Source organism: Festucalex cinctus, chromosome 6 (genome assembly GCF_051991245.1).
Source record: "Festucalex cinctus isolate MCC-2025b chromosome 6, RoL_Fcin_1.0, whole genome shotgun sequence".
Lineage (NCBI taxonomy): Eukaryota > Metazoa > Chordata > Actinopteri > Syngnathiformes > Syngnathidae > Festucalex > Festucalex cinctus.
The window spans coordinates 11737653-11765543 of NC_135416.1; the positions used below are offsets into that span (position 1 = coordinate 11737653).

At 39.1% G+C, this 27891-nt stretch overlaps 3 protein-coding genes across 7 annotated transcripts; 2 read left to right on the forward strand and 1 right to left on the reverse strand.

Annotated features, from left to right (window-relative positions):
• The first annotated feature begins 547 nt into the window (after window positions 1-547).
• wfs1a (Wolfram syndrome 1a (wolframin)) lies at window positions 548-11016 on the forward strand. Of its 3 annotated transcripts, none has more exons than XM_077523299.1 (12): window positions 548-829; window positions 921-962; window positions 1410-1865; window positions 2033-2112; window positions 3385-3529; window positions 3657-3830; window positions 4994-5071; window positions 5155-5477; window positions 5552-5797; window positions 5877-6155; window positions 7873-8036; window positions 8997-11016. In XM_077523299.1, the coding sequence occupies exons 3-12, from the start codon at window positions 1595-1597 to the stop codon at window positions 10144-10146; spliced, it is 2910 nt and encodes a 969-aa protein (XP_077379425.1). In that variant the 5' UTR covers window positions 548-829; window positions 921-962; window positions 1410-1594; the 3' UTR covers window positions 10147-11016. The 3 variants fall into 3 exon arrangements, with proteins under 3 accessions (XP_077379425.1, XP_077379424.1, XP_077379426.1); XM_077523298.1 differs by having other exon boundaries at window positions 548-689; XM_077523300.1 differs by having other exon boundaries at window positions 549-962; window positions 5155-5258; window positions 5346-5477.
• Window positions 11017-11409: 393 nt separating this feature from the next.
• ppp2r2ca (protein phosphatase 2, regulatory subunit B, gamma a) lies at window positions 11410-21990 on the reverse strand. 3 transcript variants are annotated; one of them, XM_077523306.1, is made up of 11 exons: window positions 21773-21990; window positions 21633-21683; window positions 20956-21315; window positions 20721-20818; window positions 20423-20606; window positions 18163-18275; window positions 17916-18093; window positions 15965-16129; window positions 15727-15896; window positions 15520-15611; window positions 11410-14331 (listed from the first exon to the last, which is right to left on the reverse strand). In XM_077523306.1, the coding sequence occupies exons 3-11, from the start codon at window positions 21017-21019 to the stop codon at window positions 14040-14042; spliced, it is 1356 nt and encodes a 451-aa protein (XP_077379432.1). In that variant the 5' UTR covers window positions 21020-21315; window positions 21633-21683; window positions 21773-21990; the 3' UTR covers window positions 11410-14039. The 3 variants fall into 3 exon arrangements, with proteins under 3 accessions (XP_077379432.1, XP_077379431.1, XP_077379430.1); XM_077523305.1 differs by lacking the exon at window positions 21633-21683; XM_077523304.1 differs by having other exon boundaries at window positions 21633-21990.
• Window positions 21973-27739, forward strand: hpf1 (histone PARylation factor 1). Its single transcript, XM_077523307.1, has 9 exons — window positions 21973-22053; window positions 23009-23134; window positions 24364-24547; window positions 24899-25085; window positions 25318-25416; window positions 26178-26331; window positions 26578-26665; window positions 26934-27106; window positions 27441-27739. The coding sequence occupies exons 1-9, from the start codon at window positions 21988-21990 to the stop codon at window positions 27573-27575; spliced, it is 1212 nt and encodes a 403-aa protein (XP_077379433.1). The 5' UTR covers window positions 21973-21987; the 3' UTR covers window positions 27576-27739.
• The last annotated feature ends 152 nt before the right edge of the window (window positions 27740-27891 follow it).

Genomic DNA, 27891 nt, shown 5'->3' on the forward strand with positions numbered 1-27891 from the left:
GCCTCACGTCATCTTTTATACCACATCTGGCGTGACAGACACATTTGAAAATGCCTCTTCTGGTCCCACTTATTTATGTGTCAAAAGGCTACATCTTTCACTTTAAAGATACAGATGACCTACCGAGGTGCTTTTCTTTATTTGAAGTCTGACCACTCACCTGCGTGCTGATGGGATCAGTTTTGTTGATGTGAACTGCCTGTCATGGTGCTGATTATTTTTATTTATTTTTTCATCAAGGAAAAAAAGTTGGAGTGAAGCTGCGAGGCTAAGAATGACTTAACCCGCACGAATTATGTCCATATATATGGCGGTTGGAGGTGAATTGTGTTGGAAATAATTTAAGTAAAACCATGCAAATGGACTCTGTAAAACATATTGAAAAGTAATAGCCTACACTATTTCTATACAGTATATTTAAAAAAAACATATACATTACAGTTGTAACTTTAACAGAGCAGGTCACAGATGTTTTTTGACAGCTAGCAAATCGGACGAAGCCGAAGTTTGATTGTCATCCCTACTAGCCAATCAAAAAAGAGTTTATTTTAATAGGGCGTGTCGTAAAGTTGGTGTTTGTGGATTTGAGCGTTTCACTGAGACGCGTGAGCCATTGACCGCAGAGTTCCACTTTGGTCCCGCAAGAACACTTAACTTATTTTGAAGATATCCGGTGATTTTATATCCGAGTAAGGTTTATGTTGTTCGAGCTTGTGCTGTCTTGAGGTTATATTTCTTTCAGTCAGTCGGCATGCATTTTTTTTACTTAGCTTGGGTCGAGTTGTAAGTTTCCAGTTCATAAACGAGAATGGTTGTGGAATTTTTGCATGTAAATGTCTATTCCCGGTACATGTTTCTCCCTTCAAAGCGGCTGCTAACTAACAGCTACTACATTACTTCATGTGGCTTTCTTATTTCAGCTGCAAATTGTTGCCTAGTACAGCCAACGGCCACTTCATAAGGTACACTTACACATGAGACTTATTGCTAGCTGTATCAAAAGACATTTAGCCTTTACAATGACTTTCACTTGTTGACGTTGTCACAGAGTTATTCATTTATGATAAAGTATACCGTTTCATGAAAATATATATATATTTATTCAATATTGTAGAACTGCAGTGCATCATGCAAGGTGCTTTGGAGTTGCCTAATTTTGCCACATGAGAGAGACAATGTCAGCTAAAACGGAGCAGTACTGAATGGTTGACATAATGTGCTTGTTTACATATACTGTTCATCTCATCATTAATGAACTGACATACCGTTGCCATACAGTCGTCAAATTTGGTTTAAATAAGGCATATCATAGATTTAAATGGATGGATCCTGTTCTTTATCAGCCAGATTCTGTTTGATTTAAGATACAGCTGTTATTATATGACTCCCTCCCACATTTCTCATTGTAGGACAGACAAAAGGAGGAGTTTATACATTTGCTGGACACCTTCAAGACCCTGAAGTCATGCCTTGTCTTGAATGGACGCCCTCTCCCCACTCACCCCAAAATTTCTTCTCCTATCTACAATAAATTCTCTGCCACTCCCTTTCGGTCTTTCACCCTCTCACCCTCACAGACTACTCATATAAATTGATGGAGTCCACACTCTCTTCAGATGGGCTGTTCTCTCCTGAGATGGCCCCAAAAAATAAAACTACGGAGGTTTCCTCTGAGCCTTCAACTGAATCATCACCACTTCCCACCTCTGCTTCTGCTGGCCCTGACTGCAGCAACCCCACACCCGCCACTGATTCTTCCCAATCTTCCATCCCTACAAAAAGAACATTTGCCTCTATAGCCCAGCGAGTGATAATACAGGAAAGACTTCGAAAAGCAGAAGAGGAAGATGACGCCGATGAAGAAGGTAAGATAGGGGTTAAAATTATACAGAACAAATATTTTTGGTGTCTTAAAAATGTAATCTTGTTTTTCTTTTTGTGCTTGTCCTATGGACCAGCATTGATGAAAGCTATAAAAAAAAAGTCTTTAATGATAAATAAGTCACCAATATACCATTGTTTCCCCCTCCAGATGAGGAACCAGAGGAAGACTTATCTAAGGACGAGATGGAAGAGAAAGCCAAAGCGGGCGATGCCAGAGCTCAGACTCGGGTGAGAGGAGGCACATGCTTCCAGATGAACTCTTGGCATTGTTTTGTGCTGGTTCATGCTGTCTGCTTCTGAGCGAGTGTTTATTTTTATCCACTTGCAACATGATGCCATGCCCCCAGCATGATACATAAGATGTTACGTTGCCTTCTAATGTGAGATCGCCAAGTTTAAAACCCACAAATGCTGTGTTATTTCTGTATATTAATTGGCTTTAGTCAAAGATAGCAAATGTACTTACTTTTACAAATATTACGACAGTTAATGGACAGTGGTGCTGTGGGAATTAATGGAGATATTAATATGGGTCAAGACCTTAAGAGCCATCAGGCCTGGGTCCTGCGTGTATAGTACTTGTGCAAAGGAGTGTATCATGTATTTGGACATACCAAGCACTGAAATAACCACAGAGGGTGTGTGCCTGTGAACAGCGATTGGATACCATCATAATGATTCACACGTTATTGATTCATGAAACAGATTCCCCTGATTTAAAACAAGATTAATCAAGAAGTCTGTGTTCCCATTACTCAGCAGACCTATTTAATAGTGTCAGAAGAAGACCTCATAAAAGTCAGTTAATATTAGCAAATAGTCACCCGAAAACCCTCCTATGGGGTCCGCCACCCTAGCAGACAGAAACGTCTGGGGCTAAAATCTAAGGAAATGCTTAATCTGTAGGATTCATTGACCTCAATGTGGGATTTTTAGATTAGTTTTTACTTTGCCTTCAACATGCATTCTGGATAGGAAATGAGAGTCCAAGTCTAGTATGTGGACCAAGTGTAAAAAAAAGAAAAAAATGTTTATCTTTATGTATTGGATCAAACTGGATGAGCTATACAGTCTTCCCTCGCTATAACGCGGTTCACTTTTCGCGGTCTCGCTGTATCGCGGATTTTTTTTTAAGTGCAATTTTGCATTTTTTTTGCAGTAATATACCCATTTTATAAAATTTATGAAGTTTTGAACATTATCAATGTTTGAACAAGAGAGAAATGTGAGAACATGTAAATGCCTCAATGAGAAAAGTGTCTAAATTGTGTGGTAGGGGATTTTAGAGCCTTCAAACATTTATAAGAATTGTAAAACATAAAGCTAACTACTTCGCGGATTTCATTTATTGCGGGTATTTTTTGGAACCTAACCCCAGCGGAAAACGAGGGAACACTGTAGCTCATGCAACGGTCTCACGGTCATATTGTTCTTTGTATTTAGGTTAGGCCACAGTACACACAGTGAATTAATCTTCTTTACATCTCTTCTGCCCATCAGCTGGCTCAACACTACTTGATTCTTGCTGAAGAGGAGGATAGCGATCTAAACAATCGTCTGGCTGTTAATTGGTTGATAAAAGCGGCAAAGCAGGGAAGAAAGACTGCAGCAAGAGCCTTGCAGCGCTGTTGGATCCGTAAAATAGGTTATTGTGCCAATACATATGTGGGCCTGTGGGTGGTGTGTGTGCGTGTGTGTGTGTGTGGGTAGTGGGGGGCTGGGATGGCGGATTTGCATTTCTGATCTTTTTGGTCTCTGGCATCCTCACACAGGAATCACCGAAGAGAATGAGGAAGATGTTCGGAAACTGTCGGCAGAGAGTAAGTTTGAGAGGGCGGTGCGTAAAGCAGCCATGATGATGTACTGGAAGCTTAATCCAGAGAAGAAGTCTAAAGTGGCCATGGCTGAGATGCTGGAGAATGTCAGCCAGGTCAACAAAGGATTGGGTAGGAGCCACACATGCACATGCAGTAGTACTAATACTGTACAGAAATGCATAATAAATCACATTCGCTTTAATTTACAACGTGTCCCTGAAAGTGACTTCTAATAAAATATGAATGGCAGCTGAACTAAACTGTAAGCCAGCATCATTTTCACGACCAAACGGGTGCAATATAAAAAACAGAAACAAAGAAAACGGAGTTACCAAGCACTATTTTCATCATTCATCAAAATATGAACTAACAATAATAGATCGACCTCGACGATCCAACAGACGACATAGATTGTTATATGTCACGCCTTCTTAAAATAATAGCCAAAGTCATTTTTTCAGATTTTTCAGGAAACACAAAAAAATGTAACCACTTGCATCATGAGGAGATGATTTAGGCAAAAATAATAATTTTGCAAAAAAAAAGATTTAGGCAATCATTTTAAGAGGGTGACGATTAGAGCTGTCAAATGATTACATTCTTTAATCGGATAAGTCACATCTTAAAGTTTTTGATTAATCACGATTAATCGCTTAATTAAAAAGGCTTTTTATCATTTTTTGCCCGCCAAATTTAAAGAGTACCTGTTATGTGTTAATTTGACATTTAATGTCATGAGGGCGTCATCAAAAAATTTCATCCACTGCACACGCTCATCCTCTTTCTCTAATAAGTTAATTACTTGCATAATATAAAATGGAAAAACCTGACCCCAGTAGTTTGACATGAACAAATATTTTGAATGTCATACGCAAACATTTATTAAATGCTTTACATTAATACTTGTAGATATGTTTATTGCTCAAAACACAACCAGTGCTACCTTTAACGTAACCATCCACCTTCAAGCTCAAGGATCATCTGCGGTCAAAATTTAATAATGTGATTCATCTGTGTTAATACAGTATTAATGTGATATGTTTTTGTGATTAATTCATTAGTTCATGCTTTAACTTTGACTGCACTAGTGACGATATTGTAATTATCACTGTTGTGCACATATTTCACAATTTAATACAAAACACAAAACGAGTATGAACACTGAATGAGCACTGTATGTCAAGTGAATACAGGTTATAGTATGACAGTATTATAGTTTGTTTTCTTTGATACTTAATATTGAGTAGGGTCATGCTTGCAAATCATTTTTTTTAATTGTCCGTGAATGTTAGGGGACACTACAAAAAGGACATCTGGCCCCACCTCGGACGAGACTCAGAAAATACTGGAAAACATGGTCAGCAGTGAGAGTGAGTGTCCTTCGATCTTTCTAGCGAATTGGTTGCTATAAGCTACTCTCATTTATAGACTACAGCACGTTTTGTCTCCTCAGCCAATCAGCTGGTGGACTTGGACGACTTTGTTGAGATGACTAAAAGTTACGCTCAAGGTATAGTTCCCTCATCGCCTAAGACAGAAAACCCTGATGGCGTGGAGGTAAAAGAAAAAAAGAAAAGAAAATCAGCTCAGAAACGGCAATTGAATAAAATGTGTGAAATGTATCTGTGTTTTGATTTATGCAAGGAAGAGCTGACCTCCTCAGAAGGCAAGAAAAGCCCCAGCAGGTCTTGGAGTTTTGGCAGAAGTGGGATGATGCTGGACACGAAGCAGACTGACGCCATTAAAAAAGCAATGGATATGAAATCACGCTTAATGGTATCCGCTTTGCAATGATCATTCATGTTGATTGTTGGGATTCCTTTTTCAGGTGTTGTCTCTTGTTCCCCCAGATGCTGCGCTATCCAGTTGATTCTGCGATGGAGGTGAAGGAGCACCTGGTGGACTGGGCATCGCGGGCCGGCCTCCAATGGCTGAGCACCATCATCCCTACGCAGCATGTCAACACGCTTATCTTCTTCTTCATCATCAGTAACCTCACCGTTGATTTGTTTGCCTTTGTCATCCCGCTATTGGTCTTCTATCTCTCCTTCATCTCCATGATTATTTGCACACTGCGTGTTGTTCAGAGTAGTAAGGTGAGTTCTTATTGAATGAATCGTGAAATTATCTTATCTCTGGGAAAGTCGTCTTTATTAATTGCGCTTGCTTTTCCAGACCTGGGAGAACTTTCGAACTCTGACGTCTCTGCTTACCCGCTTTGAACCCGGTCTGGATGTTGAGCAGGCAGAGACCGACTTTGGTTGGAATAACCTGGAGCCATACATCTACTTTATATTCTCCGTCTTCTTCGTCATATTCTCGTTCCCTGTGGCCGACAAGGGCTGGATCCCCTGTTCGGAGCTCTCGACGGTGGCCATCTTCTTCACAGCCGTCAGCTACCAGAGCCTCAGTCCCTTGGCTGCGACATATGCACGACAAGCAATGGTCATAGAGGTGAGAGTGGTCGCACGCCATTTTATTTCCAAAAATAAAACAAAATGCCAAATAATAGTGAAAATGCATTAACTCATTCACTCCCAGCCATTTTCAGTGAAGCAACCCCCTTTAATGGATTTTGACTGCTTTTGCAGGGCCCGCAGAATATACCGAATACGAAATAAAGATTAGCATCTCTTTTTTTCATTGGGGGGGAAAAAAAAAGTCGATTTCTATCGGTTTCCGTTTGAGAGCAATTAGCATTAGAATATACCTAAGTTTTATGACAAATATATTTTAAAAAAGTGGGAAAAATACTTCTTTCCAACATGGTTGAGCTCTTATACTCTGCTGCCACCTGATGGCCGTTTTACTGATAACTACCATTGCTTCAAGTGTTTTCTTCAGTTCAGAGGCTGCATCAAAGCCTTCTGTATGCTCTAGCATTAAGAAAAAAAACAACCAAAAAAAAAACAAAAAACGTATAAATACGTCTTTTGGAGCAAATGAGTTAATAAACAAAAATGTACACTTGCAATAACAAAATAATATTTATACTGCTCAAAAAAGGGTGTGGCAATAAGAAAACCTATTAAATCCCACCCCTATATTAAATCCCTACTAAGATATGTTTAACGTGACAAAAGAAAACAGTACACTTTTAACAACCTTAACTTTGCAGATGTTAAGGTATCATAATAGCTGAGCTGAACCATAGTTTACAAGCTCATGCAACCATTCTGTTGGAGTTTCAACTGCAATGATTCGTAAAGAGACAGTGTGTAGAAATGTTTGCCATCTAGTTGTGATTTAATAGAATCCAACCTAACAACGAGCATTTTAAATGCACTCGACTGCGGTGCCTCAGACAGACCACACTTTGCAAGCTTACAGTCAATTACTAGATTTGCTAAGTTTGTCTCCTTCAGGTATCCGTAGAAGAAATATGGCGAAATATGTCCGCTTCCAATAAGGTGAAGCGCGACAAATGTCATGTCATTAGCAATTACTAGACCTACGATTATATATTTAAAAAAAAAACAAAAAAAGTATGTCAATGTGATAGAATATTTTTTTGCATGTTGTTTAAATTAATAGTGGCTTTGTAAAATGAATGAACATTGAAAAATCAAAAAAATTGAACACACTGTACTTTTAAAGAAACATATTGTCGTGCCCCACATAATAAGGCAAGCTAGTTAACTCAGCTCACCAACAAAAAAATAAAATGAGCATGGTCAGAAATTATCTGTACCAAAGTGACGCATTTGGGTTGTTGTTGAAAAAAGTAAATGACCAAAATTATCTGATATCAACTTTTATGTTTCACAGACATAAATTTCTCCCTAGAAAGTTAAAATTGGTATGTAAAATAATTTATTGTAATAATTTATTCTTAAAAGTCCTTGACTGCCACACGTAAAAACAAAACAAAAAAAATCCACAGTGCCAGCCGCTTTTGAGCATTTTAACTCATCTTTCAAGGCAAAAAGAATATTGTTTGCCTTTACTACATATACAAAGTGGCTACGAAATGAAAGATCGCATTCCAATCATCGGAATTTTACTAATCATTATTAAATGTCTCTGGCAGTCAAAGAGATAATTTTAATGATATTTTTTGTAATGAATTTCATTACAATTTAACAAGTCAATGTGACCCACTTGAGTTTTGTTTGTTTGTTTGTTTTAATTGTTTATAGTCACCTTTAAAAAAAAATGTGTATTATTTCAGGTTGCATCATCTCTTTGTGGCTTGACTCAGCTCCTGCCTGAAAACATGACAATGCTTGGCATATTGGGACGCACCTTTGCAACTCTGCCTCTCGGGGAGTCAGTCGTGCTGCAGCTCAGTATTCCCTGCTTGCTCTATGTTTACCTCTTTTACCTCTTCTTCAGGTGAGCAAACCAGTGAATGCCATGGGGCTTCTGTACTTCGAAATAATTGTTAAAATGGAAGTCAACCATAAATATTTCCGTTTTTATCCATCTCAGGGGTCGGCTGTTTTGCCACTTGCTGTCGACTGAAGATGACATCACAGTTGCTCAGGGCTCAGGCAACAACCAATCACAGCTCACCTATTTTCTGAAGCTGAGCTGTAATTGGTTGTTACTAGGGGTGTGAATTGCCTCGTACCTGACGATTCGATTCGTATCACGATTCACAGGTCACGATTCGATTCGATACCGATTAATCCCGATACGAATTTATAAGTCGATTGTTGCGATTTTTTTTCATTCAAATTTAGAAAATACTAATCAGTAAGCTTGTAGAGTGTAAGATTTATATGAAAATGTATTATTTATTTATCTGAAATTTCAGTCTTATAGAGGTTGTAATCTGTTTCATGTTTAAACAGCATTAAAATAAAATATTAAGGCTTAATGTTCCGTTCATATAACATTCTTCCATGCTTAAGGTGTGAATCCTAAAAAAAAAAAAAAAAAAAAAAAAAAAAAAAAAAAAAAAAATCGGTTTTGCCTATTATTGAATCGATTCGAGAATCGCGCGATGTAGTATCGCGATATATCGCCGAATCGATTTTTTTTAACACCCCTAGTTGTTACCTGAGCCCTGGGCAATATTTATGTCATCTGCTGTCAAAAGGAAGTGTCAAAATGGCCGCCCCCTGAGATGGATAAACAGGACTGGATTTTTCTGCTTCATAACTCATATTCCACTAACAGAATATTAACGAGAATGCCATATTTAGACTAGTGGGGCTGCATAGAGCATATTATTGTCAAAGAAAGAACTTTTGGGGTTGACTTCCCATTTAAATGTATTTCCTTTTTGGGCACTAATGGTTACATTTGAGCTATTTATTAATTTGTTTTCTCCCTTCTCCCTATGACTAGCATGGCCAGAAAGCGTGGCTTTCGGGGGACGTACTGCATCCTGGTGCCCTACCTGGTGTGTTTCATGTGGTGCGAATTCTCAGTGGTGCTCCTCCAGAATTCCACGGCAGTGGGCATAATCCGCACCTGTGTGGCCTATTTCCTCTTCCTGTTTGCTCTGCCTGTTCTGGCGGTGGGCCTTGCCATCATGCTCTTAATCCAGCTCTTCAAGTGGTTCCTGGAGCTGGAGCTCACCAAGATGATCGTTACTTTAGTCGTGTGCGCCATCCCCGTCATCCTCCGGCTCTGGACGCGCTTCAGCACGTCTATTCTGGGTGTTTTCCGCACAGTGACGCACCGGGGCCCCGTTAAGGTCATCCTACTTTGCATTTCCATGGTGATCCTGCTCTTCTCGATCTATGTGAATCACGCAGAAGGTCAGAAAGTCTACAACTCCACCTTGACTTGGGACCAGTACAGTCAGGTGTGCGGACCTCCTGCCTGGCAATCTAAAGGTATGGCTAAGACACAGATCTTCTGCGGCCACCTGCAGGGGCACAGGGTCACCTGGACAGGCCGCTTTCGGCACGTCACTGTGGCTGAGACGGAGAATGGAGCGCAGTCTGTCATTAACATGTTGCCAGTGTTTCTTGGGGACTGGCTGCGATGCCTCTATGGTGAGACATACCCTAAATGCGAGCCAAAGAATGCGACGACCCCGACAGGTCAGTTCTCGTTGCCCTCGCTGCTACGGATGCAGGAAGAGGAAGAGATGTGTCAGATCAAGGCTTTATCCAAACACACCTGTCACGTCAAGCGCTTCGACAGCTTCCGGTTTCAAGTGACCGTAGGGATGGTCAGGAATGAAAGCGCAGAGGCGGATGACCAAGGCAGGGATATCGTGCTGATGGCCAGCCATGAGTTCCGACACGTCCTGCTCAACCTGGAACCAGGCAATATGGTGGAGTTCTGCACCAAGCTGGAGGGCCGTCTCGGAACCAAAGCTCCAGCATTGGAGTTGAAGGCCATCAACTGTCTGGACTGTGTTTCCCCACTGTTGCCTGGGGGCCGGCAGGTAAAGATCGAGAGGGACTGGAGACGCACGACAATGCGAGCTTTGAATTTTGCGTTTGATTTCTTCTTTTCTCCCTTCCTGTCAGCAAAGATCTAAGGTCAGCTAAGAACAAACCCAAAAAGGGTCAAAACTGCCAAGCTGTATTGTTCAAACTTGAACTTCCCTAGAGAACAACCTTGTATTTCTTTTTGTGACGAGGTTCACTCATATCAGCCGACGTGATTGTGGCAAAAGTAATGTTTACTTTTGATTGGACAGGAGTCTATAATACAATTCGTTTTTTTTTACTTCCTTTACTGGTGGTGCCAAATTAGCTATCTACATTTCTTCTGTGTGCAGGATAATGTGTGCTTTTTAATCTCTTGGTTTTATGGATTGCTTATTTTGTTAAGGTGTGGTCTGCTAAAAGACAAACTTTATTCAGTCAGCACACGGAATTGTAAAAAGTGTGAATTGATCACGTCAGCCTCATAAGTCATCTTACTGTATGTGAACTATTGTACTACCCATGTCTAAAGTGGATGACATGTATTTTTAATGCATTTTGTAATGGGTGGGTAGAAAAAAACTGAATGTATGTATGAAAAACGATTTAGCATTTTAATTTATTTTATGTCACAGAAATCTATTAAATATTTTGACACATTTAAAAAATATATTTATTAATAGTTTTGCTGTTTACATTAGACATGCAATATGTCTTATCTGAGGACGTATCTGACTATGTACTGTATGCCACGTAATCAGAAGGTTAAGTGGAGGAGGATTTATTGGTTTAGTAGACAAACTCACGCCAACATAAGCACTGACAACCACCGGTACATTTTAGAGTAAGCATACCAGCCAAAAGATATAATGGTGTTCATTCCGTATTAGACGGAGTGCATGAGTGCAACATTGAGGTGAAACCTCAACTTATCTGTGACAATTAAATTACAAACACTTGTACTTCACCTGTAGACTGCGAATATGAATGGCTTCTTTAAACTATGGCATTTATGGGCAAATGCAGTGAATATAAAAGTGCTTGACTGTCAAAAAAATCTATTTGTATGGTTGTGATTGTTTTGAAAGCACAAGCTAATGTGCTGATATACTTTGAACTTGCTATTATGTGATTTTATTAGCCAAAAATATTCCACATCCCTTTTATTGTTCATCCGGTTTATACCAGGCTATTATGAGGTCTTTTATTTGTTGTCATTTAATGTATCCACAATATGACAGGTCCTTTTAACATCTTATTCTACTCACTCCTGACTCAAAATTTGTCCTTTTTTTCCTCAATACTACTAGCAAGGCTGAAGATAGGTTCAGTACTGGATAACAAAGATATAGAATGGGTACCACAAAGCGAAGTCAGATTCAGTCATTTTATTTATGCACATTCTATCATTCACATTAGTTTATTTTAATTTTTATTTTTTATATTTAAACATTTTTGTAAGTATTGGAGATATACAGTACAATTGAGTAGTGGCAACATGCTGCTGCTGCAACCCTGAACACAAATCCTCTCTTAGGTTGTAGATGGTGATGTAATCAGAAGTGACTGGTTGCAACTCACCATTGTAGCACTAAGTCCTGAAACTTATATAATGCTTTCTATTACACAAACAATTTTCTTGTGTTTAATGGATTATATTTTGCCAAACCATTTAGTTCAAGCTCTACATCCAAGATACCTAGCAGACGCCAACAAGGGTACTGTAGATTACATGTGTGGGAACGATTGTGTGAAGAGTGAGGAAGATGTAGTCACGTTTAAACATTTGGTTTTTTTTTGGGATGCATGGAATCAACCTCTTTTTTTTTTTTTTTTTTTTTCCAGTGACTATTAAACTCAATGCATTCCAACCCTGCTCTGACACCGACCCACATTCAAAACCATGTACAATAGTCGCATTGGGACCAAGGTCACTTAATAACAAAGCACTTCACTGTAAACAATCATGTGTGACCAGGTCACAACACACGTCACCTTACTATGACACCTTACTGTACATTGTGGCTTTCAGTGGTGCACCCCAGCGTAGTGTGTGGCACTGTGAGGTAAAGAGTGTGATGACATTAACAACCTTTATATCAATGATAAATAGATTGAAGTCAACCTAAGAAAGTTCTTACCAATATGTTCAATGTGCCTCCTCTAGTCTAAAAATGGCATTTGGATTTGGATTTTTTCTTGAATGAAAAAGGAAAATCAACCTGTTTTTATCCATCTCAGGGGGCGGCTATGTTGCCACTTGCTGTCCACTGAAAATGACATTACAGTTGCTAAGGGCTCTGGTAATGACCAATCACAGTTCAGCTTGTGGATGTCACATGACCAATGTTAGAAAACAGCTTAATTCAAATTCCACAAACACAATATTAATCCGAATACCGTGTTTAGACTTGTGAGGGTGCATAGAACAAATATTGCCAAGAAAATTTGGGAGTTGACTTCCACTTTCAGCAAGGTATATAGACACTGAACTTTATGCTTGAGCTATGGCATTCATAATGACCTCTGACCTTCATTCACATGAAACCTCAACCCTCATGACAATAATCATCTGAATTAGGGGGCTTAATTTATGCACTCTGTGCTAAGATTCCTCTGTTTCAATAATTATATACTTTACATTCATGTTTAAACTTACAGATGATAACTAGCCCATTTTTTTTTTATTTGATCAGTCTTAATGTGTTTGATCTCAAAGGGGAAGTCATCCCAAAGATTTTCTTTACAGTAATATGGTGTATGCAAGCCCCACTAGTCTAAACACAGTATTCTGATTAATATTACATTTGTGGAATATGAATTAATTGAACAGCATAATCCAGCGGTTTTTATCCATATCAGATGGTGGCCATTTTGCCACTTGTTGTCGACTGAAAATGACAACACAGTTGCTCAGGTCTCGTGATTGGTCGTTACAAATGTGATGTCATGAGACTGAGATGGATAAAAACGGATGGATTTTGCTACTTAACTCATATTTAAGAAACACAATATTAATCAGAATACAGTGTTAAGACTATTGGGGCTGCAAAGAACATCAGTATTAAAAATCTTTGGTATGACTTTCTCTTTAAATACAAAGTGTCTGTGTAACTTTTTTTTCCCACAATGAGAATACTGTATATACTTTGGAATAGCAGCAATCTAAAACTCAACACAAGCCCATAAAGCAATTCAATTCTATACAATAAATTTAAATGTTCATTTGTGCATAATTCCTCTCTCTGTTTAACCAGCAATACTTATACCAAAGATATTGCATCAACTTTTCTTCGGGATTAGTGAGTTGCTTCTATAAATGAGGTTCATGTTCACTTCGTTGCGTATTTAACAAGCTATCTGTTACGTTTAGCACACTAAAAATAAAAGTGGCAGTGGCATAAAAAACAAAACAAAACACTATTTACAGCATACAGTACTAAAAAGTGTATAGGTGTTACCTGCAGAAGAGCTCATGATTTGAAAGCAGATATACTGCCGCGCTGTGTTTTGAATTGCTATTATTGCAAATTGGACAAGATAATGGGTCACTTTTTGCGTGCAATCTCCAAGAGCGCTGCTCTAAAAGGAGAGAGATTCTGCTGCAACTGTCACCAAAAAAAGGAAAGAAAAAAAACAGGTTATTGTGGTGAGGATGCACAGTACAAGATCGCCGTAACCACAATATTAATACTTGTGGCAAGTGAACACCACATTTTAGCTATTATTTTGTAGTATCAAACAATGTTGCTGTGCTGCTTCCCAACACACTTCAATCTTGGCAAAAGCTTCTAGAGCACATTAGTGAGGAGTCAACATTGCACGGTCATTGCAATTGGAGAGGTGTCCCCGCACCTCTATTAAAAAAGTGTGTGGATACATGGGAGACACAATCAAATAAATGTCAATGTTCGTGAGTTATTTCTCAAATTTCACTGCGCATTAGTGACAATTGAGCCAAACTGAAAAGTTTGTCCATTGTTCACTTAAGCTCCCATCGCTGTCACTGTGTGTCCGGGTTGACACGGTCCTGGAAAATGTACAGGTTGTTGGTGGCTGCTATAGCGATGATATTCTCTGATGGATGCCAAGCCATGTGCAGGATCTTCTTACTGAAGTCCAAGCTATCAACACCCACATCTCCACGCCGACGTTTTCCTCCGGTGTACACGCGGCGGGTACGTAACACGGCCCGCGGCTTGCTGCTCTCCCGCCAGGCCTCAAGGGTCACGCCCCGTCCCGTTTCTCGATCAAACATCTGGAAGAAGCTGTTGTAGGCCCCGGTCATAATTACGCTGTCGATAGAAAGAAAAATGGAAATGATGTCGTTTTACAGAATATATGGAAAATTGTCGCGTGGATAAACTATAAAAGACAAAGAGGTTTATTGGAATTAAAGTGGCAGCCGTATATATAGTTTGCAAGATATTAGCAAACTATCTCATCTCAATGAGCAATTTTTTTTTTTTAAACTAGACTAAAAAATAGAATTTGTTGCAGCATAGGAATAATCATCAATATGCATGTCTGATTTGGTATATCAGTATAATATGAAGAGGGAGACAAAAATCCAAGACAGTGTCATGTTTCAGGTGTGGTTGTGGACCCAAATGCAGAGACGCTGGGCAAGGAGGCAGAGGTGACATGAGAAGGGAATTTAATTAAACCAACACAAAAGCGAAATCCAAAAGGTAAGCAAAGCAAGACGTTGGGGAAACAAGGCAAAAAACAAAAAACAAAAAAAAACGGCAGCATGACAGGGTGAAAACAACAATGAATCGACGCGAACAGAGGGGAGACAAGAAACTAAATACACACACTAATTGAAAATTAGACAGCTGGGCAATACACAAGTGGCAGAGGATGCTGATTGGTTGGCACATGAGGAAGGGCAGGCCAACACAGGTGGAGATGACAATGCTTGACAAGACTTATAGGGAGGCACACCAGGACAACAAAACAAAACACAGATCATAGCTAAAACTTAAGGAAACATGAGGATAAAGACGAAAACCCAAACTAAACCTGAACCGTGACAAAAGTAAAATAAAAAACTAACCAAAACCCAAGCCAGGCCATAACAGACGAAAGAAGAATGGACATTTCACCAACCAATATAGCAATGCATTCCTTTAAAATCTAATTCAACAGTTAAGAATGTTAAAAAGTTACTTTAAAAAAAAAGCCTGCATAGGTTTAATAACGGTGATAGTTGAACAACTCGTTCAAACAATTTCCATTATTTCCTCAGTGAGAAATGGAGTCTAAATTTTAACAAATAATATTTTGAACTGTCATTCTGCAACAGAATTTGGTTAGATATGATATCCCACTCTATTGGAATTATAGTAATCATAATGTTTGAATTCTACCTCTTACAAGCATAATGTTGAACCCAATGTCATTTGAGCGCCATCCAGGAAGCAAATTTGTTTTAAAAATACAAATTATGACCTGAAACCGTCTCGTTTGATACTACTTACCTGTCTGAACTGTTCCAAACACACTCAAACTTGTCAAAGATGCAGTCATTCTCATAGAGTGAGCACAGCTTACTCCGTAGGTATTCATGAACCTGGATACAGAGCAAAGCAAGAAGCCTCCATATTACAATTTCGTCACAATTGCCTCTTTTGACCACTCTTTACTTACACTCATTTACTGTGACTCACAAAGTAACCCATTCTTACCTGATACGTCTCCACAGGGCCTTTGTCCATGTTCAAGTCCCACACCTTGGCGGTGAGGTAGTCTCTGGTCAGCAGGTAGCGTCCACTGTGGCTGAACTTGACATCTGACACAGAGGAGATGATTTCGGAGAAGAAGGAGCGGCTCCCTGGATCCTCAGGTTCTTCGAACACTGAACAAACAGTCCGAGGTTTATGGGAGGTATAATAGCAGTTCATTCATGACAATTTGGTGGCTTACATTTTGTGTGTTTATCACAAAGCGCAGAGGATCTCATGTCACAGAGGCGCAGGGTGCCCTTACTGCTGCTGTACACAAACAGGTGACAGTGTTGAGGGTGGAACTCTGCTGCCGTTATCACCTCCGTAAGATCCTCCATGTTGGCTGGCTTTATGTCCACAATGTCTAGCAAAGTGCACTGTCAGGGGTCATACGCTACACTGGTGGAGTAACATTCCTCCCGTCACATTTTTGCTCATGCTACCACTCGCACAAGCAACAGCATTAGTATGTACTTCAAAATATTATGAAATCCATTCTATTCTTTTATTTGGAAAAAAAAAGTATGTTTCTACCTTATTCCATTCTTTAGTAATCACCATTTGAAATCAGGTCATTTGAGTGACATTGAGCGAAAATTGAAAAGATAAGGTGAAAACAAGCTTTTTGTCAAAAAATACATTTTCTTCACAACAGTGACTTTAACATGAAGATTTTTTTTTTATTATTTTGTTTCGTGACGCTCTGTGAATTAGGTTAAATGTGACAAAGGCTTTGATCATTCACGACAGATTTCATTGTAATTCCATACACCGGCAACCCATTGAAAAGAGATACAATGCTGCCATCTGCTGGCCCATAGTTAATGGGTGTTTTTGATTCCACAGCCCATTGACCAGACAGCGCTGCACTTAAGACGTTGCACCATTGATTTAAAAAAAAAAAAAAAGTAGTTGATGTCATTTAACGTTTATGGCGGCACACATCGTGATTTTCCTAATTGTTTTTAAACGTTTTCTGCAGTCAAAGGGTTGATGTCAGTTTTCTATTCTTCTAATTACTAGTTCCTGATTTGTAAAACAGCTACGAGAGAGCTGTCCTGAGTACCGATACTCCCATCCATAATTAAATGCATATCAATATCTAGACATTGTCAAGATTATGTACAACAGTTCTTCATTAGTGTTATCTAATTATCCAATGGATCCAAAACGTATTTACAACAAATCTATGCCAGCGGTTGTATAGTGACAGGAAGCACAATTGAATGACGTGCCATCAGATGGCAAAAAATGCATAATTAACCTGTGTATCCGACATTTTTTTGACGTTTTTGTTTGGCGGTGTGCCATGAGAATTTTCTAATATAAAAATATGTAGGCTACAACATAATAGCACTATTTGTAAAATAATAGAAGTATGATATTTAAATTGGTTCTCTGGTTTGGGCAGGTGTACCTACCTGATGTTGTTAGTCTCCCTGTATATGGTCAGCATATTCGTCCAACATCGCTCATTTTAACAGCCCAGCTGACACCTCAGCACCTAATCAGGACCTGAACTTACACCTCAACCAACCCCAGCATGCATGCACACGCTGCTGTTCCTCTCTCTGTTCTATTTGTGGTGTCCCCGAGTGGTTGAGAAGAGCGTGTACTTGCCATGTGAATTATTTAAACCCTTCTTCCACACTGGAAGAAGAATCTGATTTTCTAGGTCAGCTTCTATTTTAATGGGAAAACACCAGCAGCACCCCATTAGACTGCAGCATGTACTAGATTGTTATTCAATATAAATCAAATTATGCTGAATTGCTATTCCAATAAATGTATTGTGTTTCTATTGCAGGCATTGTTTATTTTAGGGGTGTAACTGTTCATTTGAGATACTTGCACTCAAAGCAACTAAAAAATGCAAACTTGACACTTGGTGGGTGTGTCATGGCAACAGCATTAACTAGTACATGTAGATACATGCATGTGTTCCACCAACTATTCTGAATGATGTGCTTCTTTTTCAAATGTGAGTATTCTCTATTTGGCATATTTCTTTTAAAAATCCATGTATACAAAAGGAATGTTGCATTCAAATAGAAAAAAAAAGTGTCAATGTCAATTTGAGTTGGAGGAAAATGAATGGATTGATAACAGTGAATGAAATTCCCATAGAGGGAAACAAACAGGAAGGATACTGAAGCTGCGGTCAGTGATGCCCAGATGCCACATATTGATACGAAGGTCATCAGCTGACAGGTAGGTCTCCCCGTCGCTGTTGACTGAGATGGAGTTGACATGGTAGGTGTGACCGTTGGAGAACACTCGTCTGGGGCGGACCTCCACCATCAGATCTGTGGGTTTCAGTACTGGCACCTTAAAAGATGAAAATGAGTTACAGTTTGATGCATGTGATCCAATTTGTGTGTGTGTGCATGTGCCCACCTGCAGGGAGGTGATGGTGGAGATGTCCTTGAGGCGGCCCTCCTCATCTTTCAGGTTATAGCCCTCTGGTCTCTTGTCTCTTTCACTCACCTTCCACAGTTTAATGGTCTTATCTGTGACGTACAAAATTACATTTTCAAGAGAAACATGAAAATATCATACAAAACAGAACTGTAGTCAGTGAGATGGCTCCTGAAATGGAATCTTTCAAAGCATTTGGAGTGAAGAATAAATTTTCCCATCATAGTATTTACAAAAATGTCAATCTTTCTTTGGCATTCAGCAAAATAAGGTATTATTGGTAATGTTAAATTTAATGCAGAACAGTGATTCAATTACAAAATACAATTTACACTGTATTGAACTGTATTGTGTTTCAAGTTATGTTTTTTGAGTAGTATCCTTTGTGTGTCTGATATCTCACCCCACAAGACGATTCAATACTGTTTTTGATACGCGGGGTGCGAAACGATTCAAGGATGGTTCAATTTGAAAGTGAAATGATTCAATTCGGTTAGATTCAGTGGGATTACGGTTCAATTTGATATGGTACGGCTCAGTTTGAGAGGGTTGATGAAATGAATTTTTTGTTGTCATTTTACCTACAGTTGAATGAACTTGTCAGGACTGTAAATGTGCCATTTATTTCTAAGATATACAGTATCTTAAAAAAAAAGAAGACAATTTGATATGTAACTCGATATATTTCAAAGTGGAACAATTCGGTTTGGTTCGATGCACTTACAACTTTTAAAACAAAAATAAAAACTTTTTTTTTTTACACCCCAGCGACTGACTGTCTTCCCATTGCTACCGGTTCTCTGTCCAGGGGACACTTGGTTTTCTCATTCAAGCAGACTCATATAGCATTACAGCCATATTGTTATGACTGTGTTTTGGGTTGGGTCATTGTGTTATAAATTATGATATTGATGTTGTCAGTTGCTATGCAGTTGCTATGTTCGTTGTGATTATGACTTTGTCAGTTGCTACGCAGTTGTTATGTCATTAATAAAGATGTTAGCTGCTATGCAGCTGCTTTTGTCCATTGTGATATTTGTAGTTGCTATACAGTTGCTATGCCACTCGTAAAGGTGATGTCAGTTGCTATGAAGTTGCTTTGTCCTTGGTAATTATATTTGTAGTCGCAATGCAGTTTTGATGCCGCTTGTAAAGATGATGTCATTTGCTATGCAGTTGTTTTGTCCCTTGTGATATTTGTAGTTGCTATGCAGTTTCTATGTCCCAATTTCTGATCATGATGTTTGTAGTTGCTATGCAGTTGCTATGTTCGTTGTGATTATGACTTTGTCAGTTGCTATGCAGTTGTTATGTCATTAATAAAGATGTTAGCTGCTATGCAGCTGCTTTTGTCCATTGTGATATTTGTAGTTGCTATACAGTTGCTATGCCACTCGTAAAGGTGATGTCAGTTGCTATGAAGTTGCTTTGTCCTTGGTACTTATATTTGTAGTCGCAATGCAGTTTTGATGCCGCTTGTAAAGATGATGTCATTTGCTATGCAGTTGTTTTGTCCCTTGTGATATTTGTAGTGCTATGCAGTTTCTATGTCCCAATTTCTGATAATGATGTTTGTAGTTGCTATGCAGCTGCTATGTCCCTTATGACGATGATGTCAGTTGTTATGCAGTTGCAGTGTTTCTGTAAAACGCTTATTTAAGTTCTGCATTTGTGACCCCTATTTTGCCATATAGGCCTTTATTTTGTCAAATACAAGTGTGCATTGCTTCAGCAAGAGTTACTGAATGACATTTTTGTCAGTACGTCGAGTTTCCTTAGCCGATTATATCTATCTATCTCCTCTTCCATGCAAGTTGTTATTCCATGTTTTCCATGTTGCTTCCATGCATTCAGATCTGCTCTTGCAATGGAAGTTTCTCAGTGAAGATTTCGCTTTCAAGTGTTTCTGTTTGAGGACATCTGAATCCAGATCAGCACTGTTGTTACTTTATAATTTTGCATATAAAGACTCTCTGTTTCCCAACTGCCCTGTCTTCTCTGTGTTTGGCTCCTAACTCCGCACTTCATATCACATATGGCTTTTTTCAATGGATTATGAGACTGTTGTGCTTCAGCCCGATCAATCCAGACTTAGAAACAAGTCAAATGCAATGATGTTGTTGATCTGCATTGCTGCAAGCTAGATTAGTGACATTTAAATTCAGATGTAAGTTTTTATAACAAAAAATGATGAATGGTCTTTGTTTTCTTGACAATATTGATGAATTGGTATTCTCACCATTGGTGGAGAGGAGAAAATGTGCAGCATTCTGTTGTGACAGCCATTTAATCTTGTTGATTTTCTCTTCAATCTCCAGACTCTTTAGGTAGTCAAAGTCTGGCTCGTGGCTCTGGAAGGTGCTGTATACATTATACTCCCCTGAGTCGCCGATCTCCAACACCTCCTCGGACTCCCTTTTAGACTGGAAAATAGTTGGACGAACAATGATTTGACTCCTCTGAGACTTGCAGGTGCTGACCAGAATAGTATTATCTGCTGCAGACATCTTTTATGAGTCATTTTGTATGCCGCAGACCTCTGTTTCTCTCTGGAAGATGACCACTCGGCCTCCTTTATCTCCCGTGGCCAGTAGGTCGCCTGTCTGGTTGAACTCCACCGTGGAGATGACATCAGCTAGGAAAAGAATAAAAACCAGAGGTAGACTTACTGGATCTATCATCCATTCATTATATTTCAGCAAAAACTGATTGTGCCTACTGGGCTTTACAAAAATGAGACCCGAGAGGCAGAAAACACGCCATCTGTTCTACCTTCAGTGACATAGTCTCGTAGGAAGGTGTGGTTGATCTTGGGGCTCTCAGCGTCCTCGCCCATCTGAAGCTGAAGGAGGGTGACCCGCCAGCGTGCCCGTCCTGAGGGGAAGGGTCCGATCCGTTCTCTCGCTTCCCGCCCAGGCTCCGCCCATGCTGCTCGGGCCTAGCGGATGGGCCTGGAACAAGGCATCCTGGGTAACCAGCAGGCCAGGGGGAAATGGGCCAGATGGAGATGGATAATGAGCTTGAGGGGAAGAAGTTTAAGGATGCCGGAATGTGAAAAGCAGAAGAAAAGAATGGAGGAGGATAGAGATGAGGACGTTGGGAGGTAGAGGAGGGGGTAAATGAATGTAGTTGCTGGTGATGAAGATAAGAACAAATGGGTATGTCATAAGGCAGACTGACAAAGCATGGGCAAAGCATGCCACAGTTATGACCTCTAATGTTACACACCCATCAGTGAAGACCTACTTGTGTTTATGCTAAAGTCTAACAATGTACAGTAGCAACAGATCCCTGAGGTAGAGAAAATGACAATACGTTCCACCAGACCTAAAATATTAATCTTCTATATATACTGCAGTTGAGTCTGTAAACAAGAATATACAAAAAACAAATATACTGTATTCATCCTATGATGCTCTGCCAGTAAATACAAGGGTGTGGCTGTGTACCTTCCAGATCGCTGACCACTCTCTCTCTCACACACTGTCAAATAGATAGTCCTTGATGGAGAGCAAAGGAGAACGTGATGCCTTGCCTGCGCTGCAGGAGGAAGGGAGGCACGGAGGTAGACAGGCCTCAGCACACCTACCAGATCGACTGCTGCCGTCGCTGCTATATTCCTGACGGGGTGTGAAGGTCCTCCACAGTGTGCCCGACAGTGGATGACAGGGGGGAAAGGGTGGCGGTGAGAAGAGGGGAGGAGAAGGTGGAGAAAAATGAGCACGAGAGGGGGATAACAGGGAGGATGTGGATGCACTGTGCAATGATGCTGCTGAAGTGATCCTGTGCAGCATCCACTGTGTCATGGCAGCCTCCTCTACTGGCAGCCAATCGCAGAGCCGATGTGCTTGGCGAGCCCTCCCACTGCAGGTGATGAGGTGGAAGAGGCCAGCAGGGGGAGCAGTTACACACTTAAGTGATGCGTAACATGGCTGAAATATGGATTTTTTTAATTTTTTTTTAAGAAAATGAAATTGCTTAGAATTAATTCATTGGTTGCGAGGCGCCTTAATATTATTAATTGCCGTATCATAATTTGAAAAAAAATACTTTTTTTTTTTTTTTTTTAACTCAATGACTAACTGTCTCCTCATTCTTCTAATATCTGGAAGGTTCCATTCCATTGCTTTATATTGACAAGTAAGCATTTTCTATCCAACTGCAGTCAGATCAGTTTTCATTCATTTCTATAGCTACCCTTGCTGAGACCCAATAGTAACAAAGCGGCCTGTAGGTGTACGAAATATGTGCTAGAATATGTTAAACAATCAAAAGTGTAAGTGAGTCACATTACTGTTAGTGAAGGCAGAATTTACATAAGCCAGAATACAGTACAGTATTATAGAAAGTCAAAGTATCCGTTAAAACAGGTTAATAATGTTCAGTTTGAATATATGTGCTTTTGTTTATTTTGGTTCTAGTTTGAAATCATCTATATTGAAGTTGCAATACAGATTTGATATGTTGCTCCTCTCTTTTACACAAATAATATTACGATAAATATGCATCTGTACCTAATGAATTTTCAAGTGACTTCATGTGATTGGTGTGGAGCTAGCTTTTAATCCTGACTTGTGGAACTATTTATTTTTTATTTTTTGGTCAATATATGTGGTGCACAGTATTTATTTAAAAATGTAGTGTCTTACAAATTACATTTATTATTATTATTATTATTATTATTATTATTATTATTATTATTATTATTATTATTATTATTGTTATTGTTATTATTATTATTATTATATAAATATCCAATATAAATTGCTAACAACTGGTACTGTAGCATGTGTACACTGTGGAAAGTATTCACCTTGTCCACTAGATGGCAGTACTTCATTTACCTACGGTGCAGTGGCTACATGTTAAAATCCGTCGAAGAAGAACTCGGAGGAGCGACAGGGGGAAGAAAATGACAGGGCGCGCAAAAAGAAAGCCCAAATCCATTCAGGTAAATTCTTGCCACCCTAAACTATCTCGTTTGTGCACGCGCATACCGGTTCCATAAATGATAGTGTAGCTGGAATGTTGTTGCACACGGGGTTTCGAATAGGTATGAAAATGCTTCGTGTAAGGTCTCTTTGGCATGCTGCTGTCTGCACAGCGGTGCACCAACATGGCAGCAGCAGCAGCACGACACTGGCAGTGTTGACGAGCGGACGCTTGGGCAAAAACGTCAAAAATAATGGCGTCACCATTTCGCGAGGTCTGCCATATGGCTATTGTTGACTTGTGTGCCTCCAATACGTTGTATATTATCTATTAACTGTACGATTATTAAGAATTCAAAGTACAGTAGTCATGAGTTACAAAGTGCTGTGTACGTCGCTAATGTGTTCGCAAAACTAATCAAATACATTTTGGTCTCCAAACTGCAACGATTTGTATTCTACCGGGAAATCGTCAGCCACCACGGCCCACAGAGTTCTGTATTTTCTTGTCAAACCAGTGTATTTGTTTCATTTAATTGTAATTTTGGCGCCCTGATGTCATATCAGTTGCGGATCATAGGGTTAAACCTCTTCCGGCGTGTATTACACATATATGTTCATTTATTAAAAAATAAAATCTAGGAGAACTAGGACAGCTGTGTATTTGTAGTCTTGAAAACAGCTGAGCATGAGCGTTACTTGTATAAAATATGTTTTGTTTTGTTTTTTGTTTTTATTCCAGAAGTAGCAAAATGTTGTTTTCCAATTTCCACATTGTCACCCAAATTAAATTAAATGATTTTTTTTTTTTTTTTTCCGAAATCACAGATTTTCTTGTATGTATTTTCCTCACTCATTATGTGTATTGCCAGAAGAAATCAAGATTTGAAATACACATAGAACACAATGTAATATATTTTCTGCTTAAATAACTGGAAATGTTCATACTAACATAAACACTCCTCTAGGGATGGGCAAATAAAATACAGATGCCAGGTAACAGTATCGGACCGATACCAGCCTTATACGAGTTGTTCATTTAATACTAGTAACAATATTAAAACATCTGAGGGTGAAACACAAGAGCGAGCACACAGAGAAATCTCCGGCAGACATCTTTACAGCAAACCATATGGAAGGTAGAGAAACTGAAGAACACTAAACTGTGTTCCTTGCATATATGTCTTTCTTCTTCTCTTACATCAGCAAACATTACATTACAATTTCTCAATTGCTCTGTTGTTGTCAGGAGTCGGGAGGAGGCAATGGAGAGATGAAGAAACTGTGCCCTGATGATGTCAAGGCCCCGCCCCCATCCAAGGTGTCTCCACAGCAACGTGACGAGATGTTGCAGCTCTACAAACTGCATATGCCTGAGGACCTGTACCATTTCTGGGACTTGTGCAAGGAGCTTTGTCCAGACAACCCATGTGGTAAAGTCATCGTTGTTTTAACTGCTTTACGACTGGTGGACTTTTTAATGAGACAGTACATATTGTTAGTTAGTTACAGTATACATATAGTAGAGTATACATTTACATGTTGTTTTTAAATGATACAAAATATAAATTAACATTCTTTATAAAAAACAACAACAATAATAATAATTGACTGAATGACTCGTGGTAATATCACCTAATCATGACAGAGGAAGCAACAAAACTGTGATATGGTTTTAGTTGGGACTTTATTAAAGCTATATTTAAGAACATCTTTATGTTACATAAAATCAGCAGTGGTAACACTGTGTTAATGGATAACTTATTTACTATATTTATTTGTAGGCGCCCTGAAAAAGACACTTGGTTTGCAGCTGGTTGGTCCTTTTGATATCCTGGCTGGCGATCACCATAACTGCAAGAATGCTTCCCCAAACTTCCACCTTCACTGGAGGTATTTCTACGACCCACCGGAGTTCCAGACCATTCTACAGGGCAGTGAAGAAAGCCAGCATCACATCGGCTACTACAGGTACCAAAATACACACCTTCTAATACTCCAATGTCAATTTATGTCATTCAATGAGTCTTTAAGAAGAGACTGTGTATTGATTTAACTACTTTAATTATCTTGAGGGGTCTTTAACTTGGTTAGCTAAATGCTACAATAACAGTCAAGTGAATGGGCTTTTTAGCGAGGGAGAAATTGATGATACTGTAGTAATTATAAAACACTTGTTTATTTTTCTTCCAACTTTTAATAGAGATAATCCAGACTCCCTTCCCGCCTTTGTTGGGGAGAATGAAGCCAAGAAGGGCTGCACTATAACACAGATGGGAGACAACGTGTTTGCTGCTGTTCAGTAAGTTTACACTGTGTTGCAATCGATTAAATCAAGTTATGTGATTGTAGACAGATGTTCACACTTTATACACTTTATAACATAGGCTACGTTTGGAAATTAACGGGAGAGGAGCACATTTTTCCTCTCTTCTAGTGGTGTTAGGAGGCCCGAGTAAATTTCCAAACACACTTTGTGTTGATGGCAACAAACAAGTTCCAGTTGGATGAAATGTCTGCTAACAACAGAAAAGTTGTTCTCTGAGTTTAAAATGGCTTACCTTAACTAGAATCCCAATCAGCCAAAGGTAGAATGCTGGTCGGTTATTACATATTTTGGAGCTGTCAAACCTGTTGTGGCATAAAGAAGCCAAATGCTAATCTGGCTATATATATCTTCAACTGTTTTTTTTTACATTTCATCTTCTGCTGTCGTTTGGCAGTTAGCAAATACTTTGGGTGCATTACCAAAAGTAGAAAGAAGGTGGCGGTAATGCACAGAAAGCCAAAACAATTTGGGATTGCTGAGTTTGGGTGCCAGTATGAACTCTAACTTTAATATGATTTGCATCTGTGTTTAGGTCTACTTACTATTGATAAGATTGCCTGAAGGGAATGGAATTCTGTACAAACACTTGTTGCTTCATTCCCTCCTTTCAGTTTTTTTTTTTTTTTAATTGCGCTCAATAAATTAACAGCAAATTTGTACGGCATTAATGTTTCTGTATGTTTTGTGTAAATGAAGATCCTCATTGAACTACTATTTGTTTTACTGCTTGACAGCCTGTTCCTGCAAAGGAAGAAGAAGGAGAAGGGCAGGCAGAAAATACGGGAAGAAGATTTTGAAAACCTGGAGGCAAAGTTGACTGAGCGAGCAGAGACTCTAAATTTGTCCTTAGCGCAGAAGACCAAAGGCATGAAGCAGCGGGACAAAAAGGTAACTTCCCCAAAGTTAGTTAAGCCGTAACCTCACTCATACTGTAGATCTGCTTACTGTATGTGCTCCTTTTATAAATACTTTTGTGACGTCTGCTTCTCTTATTGAGGTATATGTGTCGTCTGTGTTTCTATGGGACTTTGTAACATTGTTATCATATCAAATCAAAGTTCAACCCACCCCAAGTATCAAGCTCTAAACAATACTTTTATGATCTGCTGAAATGGCATCCGAAATCCTCCCTAGGTTGTGACCAGAACATTCCACGGTGCTGGTATTGTTGTACCGGTCGACAAGAATGATGTGGGATACAGAGAACTTCCAGAAACTGATGGTCAGTCAATGTGTATACAGTGGCACCTAAATCTACATGTTCAATTCATTCTGTGCTCATAACTCAATTTACTCCTGTCAAATCAATTTTCACTCATAGACGTTAATTGAAATGCTATTATTCAGATCAAAATAAAATACCACATTTGTTTTGTTTTAAAAAAAGAAAAATAGCACTGTGTTTTAAAGAAATTAGATGGTTTTATATATTCTGTAGTAGTGATCTGTTTGTCGCTTCTGAGCAAATGTTCTTTTTATTCTGCATCCAGCTGCTCTCAAAAAGATCTGCAAGGCCATTGCCGAAGCTCGTAATGATGAAGAGCGCGTCAAAGCCTTTGGACCTCTCCAGCAGATGATCACATTTGTTCAGTTTGCTAATGATGAATGTGACTACGGCATGGGCTATGAGCTGGGAGTGGACCTTTTCTGTTTCGGATCGCACGTGAGTAATAATCGGATTTAAAAAAAAACAAAAATAAAAAAAAAACATCCCTTTGTTCCAAAACAGGACATTAGTTCAAATGGACAGCACAGAAAATACACAAAGATGAACTGAGTATGATTCATTTACTGGTTTGGTCTGTAACATGTTAGAAAATGGGCCAAAATGTTGGTCATTGTTTTCCAAAGTAAAAAATAAATGTTTATTCAACAAGGTCTCCAAACCTTGCACCTCTACTTTCTTCAGTTGAGTTTTGTCCTTCAATATTGATGACGACAATGTGATCAATTCTGGTCCCACTTATGTCATTAACTTTCTCCTCTTTCTCTAATAGTACTTCCACAAGGTTGTCAAGCAACTTCTACCCATGGCCTACCATTTACTGAATAGAAATTTGTTTGGAGAGATTCTGGAGGCCCACCTCACCAGCCGTAGCCATGACAACCTGGACCAGCTCTCATCTTGTTAAATTCATCATGAGTACGTCACAATTCTAGTCTAACATTTCCCCTTCATGTGATCCCTTGTTTGTCAATGTTTGTCAGCCCTCTGGTTGTATTGGTGCTGCTGTTATTAATCATTTGTTCACTTTTATCAATGTAAAATAAAGTATTTTTTATATTTTTAAACATCTGTCCTGTCCTTCTTGGTTTTATTTGTTGCAAATGTATAATATGATCATTGCAATAGTTGGACGATTCCTTTTGTAGAGTGACGCCATTATAAGTTTTGCATAATTACAATACATAGTCATTTGTTGTGATCCTATGTGGAAGAGTCAGGGG

What these genes read in the sequence shown, in the direction of transcription:
- ppp2r2ca (XM_077523305.1), bottom strand. Translation starts at nt 21,019, where the DNA reads ATGGGCGAGGACGCTGAGAGCCCCAAGATCAACCACACCTTCCTACGA. An exon ending in TTGTGATAAACACACAAAAT is followed by an intron (nt 15,897 to 15,964) that starts GTAAGCCACCAA and finishes CTGTTTGTTCAG; the next exon opens with TGTTCGAAGAACCTGAGGAT. An exon ending in GTTTGGAACAGTTCAGACAG is followed by an intron (nt 14,332 to 15,519) that starts GTAAGTAGTATC and finishes TTCTATCGACAG; the next exon opens with CGTAATTATGACCGGGGCCT.
- hpf1 (XM_077523307.1), top strand. Translation starts at nt 21,988, where the DNA reads ATGGCAGCCTCCTCTACTGGCAGCCAATCGCAGAGCCGATGTGCTTGG. An exon ending in GGCGAGCCCTCCCACTGCAG is followed by an intron (nt 22,054 to 23,008) that starts GTGATGAGGTGG and finishes CTTGTCCACTAG; the next exon opens with ATGGCAGTACTTCATTTACC. An exon ending in AGAACTTCCAGAAACTGATG is followed by an intron (nt 26,666 to 26,933) that starts GTCAGTCAATGT and finishes TTCTGCATCCAG; the next exon opens with CTGCTCTCAAAAAGATCTGC.
- wfs1a (XM_077523299.1), top strand. Translation starts at nt 1,595, where the DNA reads ATGGAGTCCACACTCTCTTCAGATGGGCTGTTCTCTCCTGAGATGGCC. An exon ending in AGATGACGCCGATGAAGAAG is followed by an intron (nt 1,866 to 2,032) that starts GTAAGATAGGGG and finishes TTCCCCCTCCAG; the next exon opens with ATGAGGAACCAGAGGAAGAC. An exon ending in GTGTTGTTCAGAGTAGTAAG is followed by an intron (nt 5,798 to 5,876) that starts GTGAGTTCTTAT and finishes TTGCTTTTCCAG; the next exon opens with ACCTGGGAGAACTTTCGAAC.